Source organism: Austrofundulus limnaeus, unplaced genomic scaffold (genome assembly GCF_001266775.1).
Source record: "Austrofundulus limnaeus strain Quisiro unplaced genomic scaffold, Austrofundulus_limnaeus-1.0 Scaffold335, whole genome shotgun sequence".
Lineage (NCBI taxonomy): Eukaryota > Metazoa > Chordata > Actinopteri > Cyprinodontiformes > Rivulidae > Austrofundulus > Austrofundulus limnaeus.
In genome coordinates this window covers 16119-18024 of record NW_013952737.1, presented here as the reverse complement: position 1 = coordinate 18024, position 1906 = coordinate 16119, and the positions used below count along the sequence as shown (strand labels likewise).

At 40.5% G+C, this 1906-nt stretch overlaps 1 protein-coding gene across 2 annotated transcripts in view; it reads right to left on the bottom strand.

The window, feature by feature from the left end:
• Positions 1 to 149: 149 nt before the first annotated feature.
• The window catches only part of igfbp6b (insulin-like growth factor binding protein 6b), an 8074-nt gene continuing 6317 nt past the window's right edge, over positions 150 to 1906 (bottom strand). Inside the window, exons 4-5 of one of the 2 annotated variants that reach the window (XR_001311411.1) lie at positions 620 to 796; positions 150 to 516 (exon numbers count right to left, since the gene is read on the bottom strand). Coding sequence is in view for 1 of the 2 variants with exons in the window: in XM_014022561.1 (XP_013878015.1) it covers positions 683 to 796 (114 nt within the window). In the remaining variant the exon portion in view is untranslated. Of the gene's footprint in view, positions 797 to 1906 lie in introns of both variants that reach the window. The other variant, XM_014022561.1, reaches the window with a different exon arrangement.

Genomic DNA, 1906 nt, shown 5'->3' with positions numbered 1-1906 from the left:
ATTTGTTAGAATTAAAAATATATTGAATTCCAGGTTGTAAGGCAACAAAGTAAAAAAAGATTACTAAGAGGGATCGATGATTTTGTAACCCACTGAATAAATATGTTGCAGAGTAAACTAGTAGTACTTAATGAAAAACATTAACAAAATTTTTTTAAATAATAAAGCAGTATTTTGTGAGTAGAGATATCAGTGTATCTTTGGAAAAGGGGGAGAGGATGGTGAGGCAGACACATGTTGTGTCCTGTCACCTGTGTAACAGTATTTCAGCCCACTGAGATCAGAACAAACACAGGCAGTGTCAGCTAGCCTACAAAGTGACCAAAACAAAGAAGGGAATAAAAACATAAAACCTRTCAGAAAGCAAGGACAAGAGGCAGGGATTATCCAGAGAAACACTGCTTGGATTGCTGAGGCAGTTCGTAGAGCGTTGGTGAGCAGAGGACTCCGCTGCGGCTGCTGTCCAACATTCAGGCAGGTCTTATTGTCGCTCCACTGAGAGGAATGTGTGTCTTGCTGAGAGGGAGAGAGGATGTTGATGCGTGTTTCCTTACAGAAAGTGGTTTATCCCTGCTACCTCCTGTCCAGGCRGTGCCTATCACATGCTAACACCACCCACCTCTCCCTGCGCTCCAGCTTCTCCTCRCCCTCCAGGCTCAGAGCGGTGGGACGCACCTGTCCCTCACTCCCTGTCACATGGCAAAGAGCCATCCTCTCTAGCACGGGAGGGCAGGCGGAGGCCGAGCTCATCCACACACCAGCAGTGGCCGCGCTGCATGCCCTTAGAGGAGAGGCACTGTGGGAAACCAGAGCAAATAGACAGAGATTTTTACAGGCTGGAGAGAAAAAAACATTGCTAAATCCAAACCATCGCACTCCCAGCACTGTGTTTGACTGTCATGAAGACAAATTAATTGATTTCATTGTTGTACAACAAACAGTAAGTTAAAAATGACACTTGAAAACTTTAGGACACAAAAGGATTTGTGACAACATCTTTATTTATTTTGAAGTTATGTTCTGTTACTAAGACAACAGAGTTACAAGCTGTGTTTCCATTGACCATGAAAATGTGCAAATTAGAATTTCGAAAATAAATTTGCTTAACAGAAACATATGGGATCAATATTTTGGCAGCAGGAATTGAATTTGAATTGTTCCGATWKAATCTGAATGTACATAATTTGAAATTGAATGCATTCGTTTGAAAAGAAATTTCACTAAAATGAAACTGAATTTAATTATTTGAATTTGAATTAATTTGCTTTGAAACTGTATTTGGTTTATCAAAATTCAGTTAGACTACTTTCACTTTCAGTTCCAAAATTCAATTTTTTTGTGTCACACATCCTGGTGCTTGAGAAAGCCAGCCAGAGTWATCAARCACAGATCGACAGATTTCARTTCAATTCAGTTCAATTCAGTTTATTTATACAGTGCCAAGTCACAACATACGTTGTCTCACGGCACYACATGAGAAGAACAATCTAAAGAAGAAGCCAGCAGACCGCGTTGAATCACTTCATCACAGTCTCCCATCCTGAGCAAACGGTGGAGAGGAAAGTCTCCACATTAACAGGAAAAAAACCTCCAGCAGAACCAGGCTCAGGACAGGCGGCCATCTGCCTCGACCGGCTGGTTTGGAGGACAGGAAAGAGACACAGGTAAACACAGAAGAACTGGTCCAGGTGCACCTACTTCTGGAAAAGAGACAAAAAGAAAAAACATGTTATTGATAGAAATAATTACAATAAACATGTAGAGAAGAGACTAAAGACAACAGCAGAGTGAAGAAATGTGCTCAGTTTGTGCTCCAGCAGTCTAAGTCTATAGCTCCTTATCAAAAAAAATTAGCATATTGTGATAAAGTTCATTATTTTCTGTAATGTACTGATAAACATTAAAC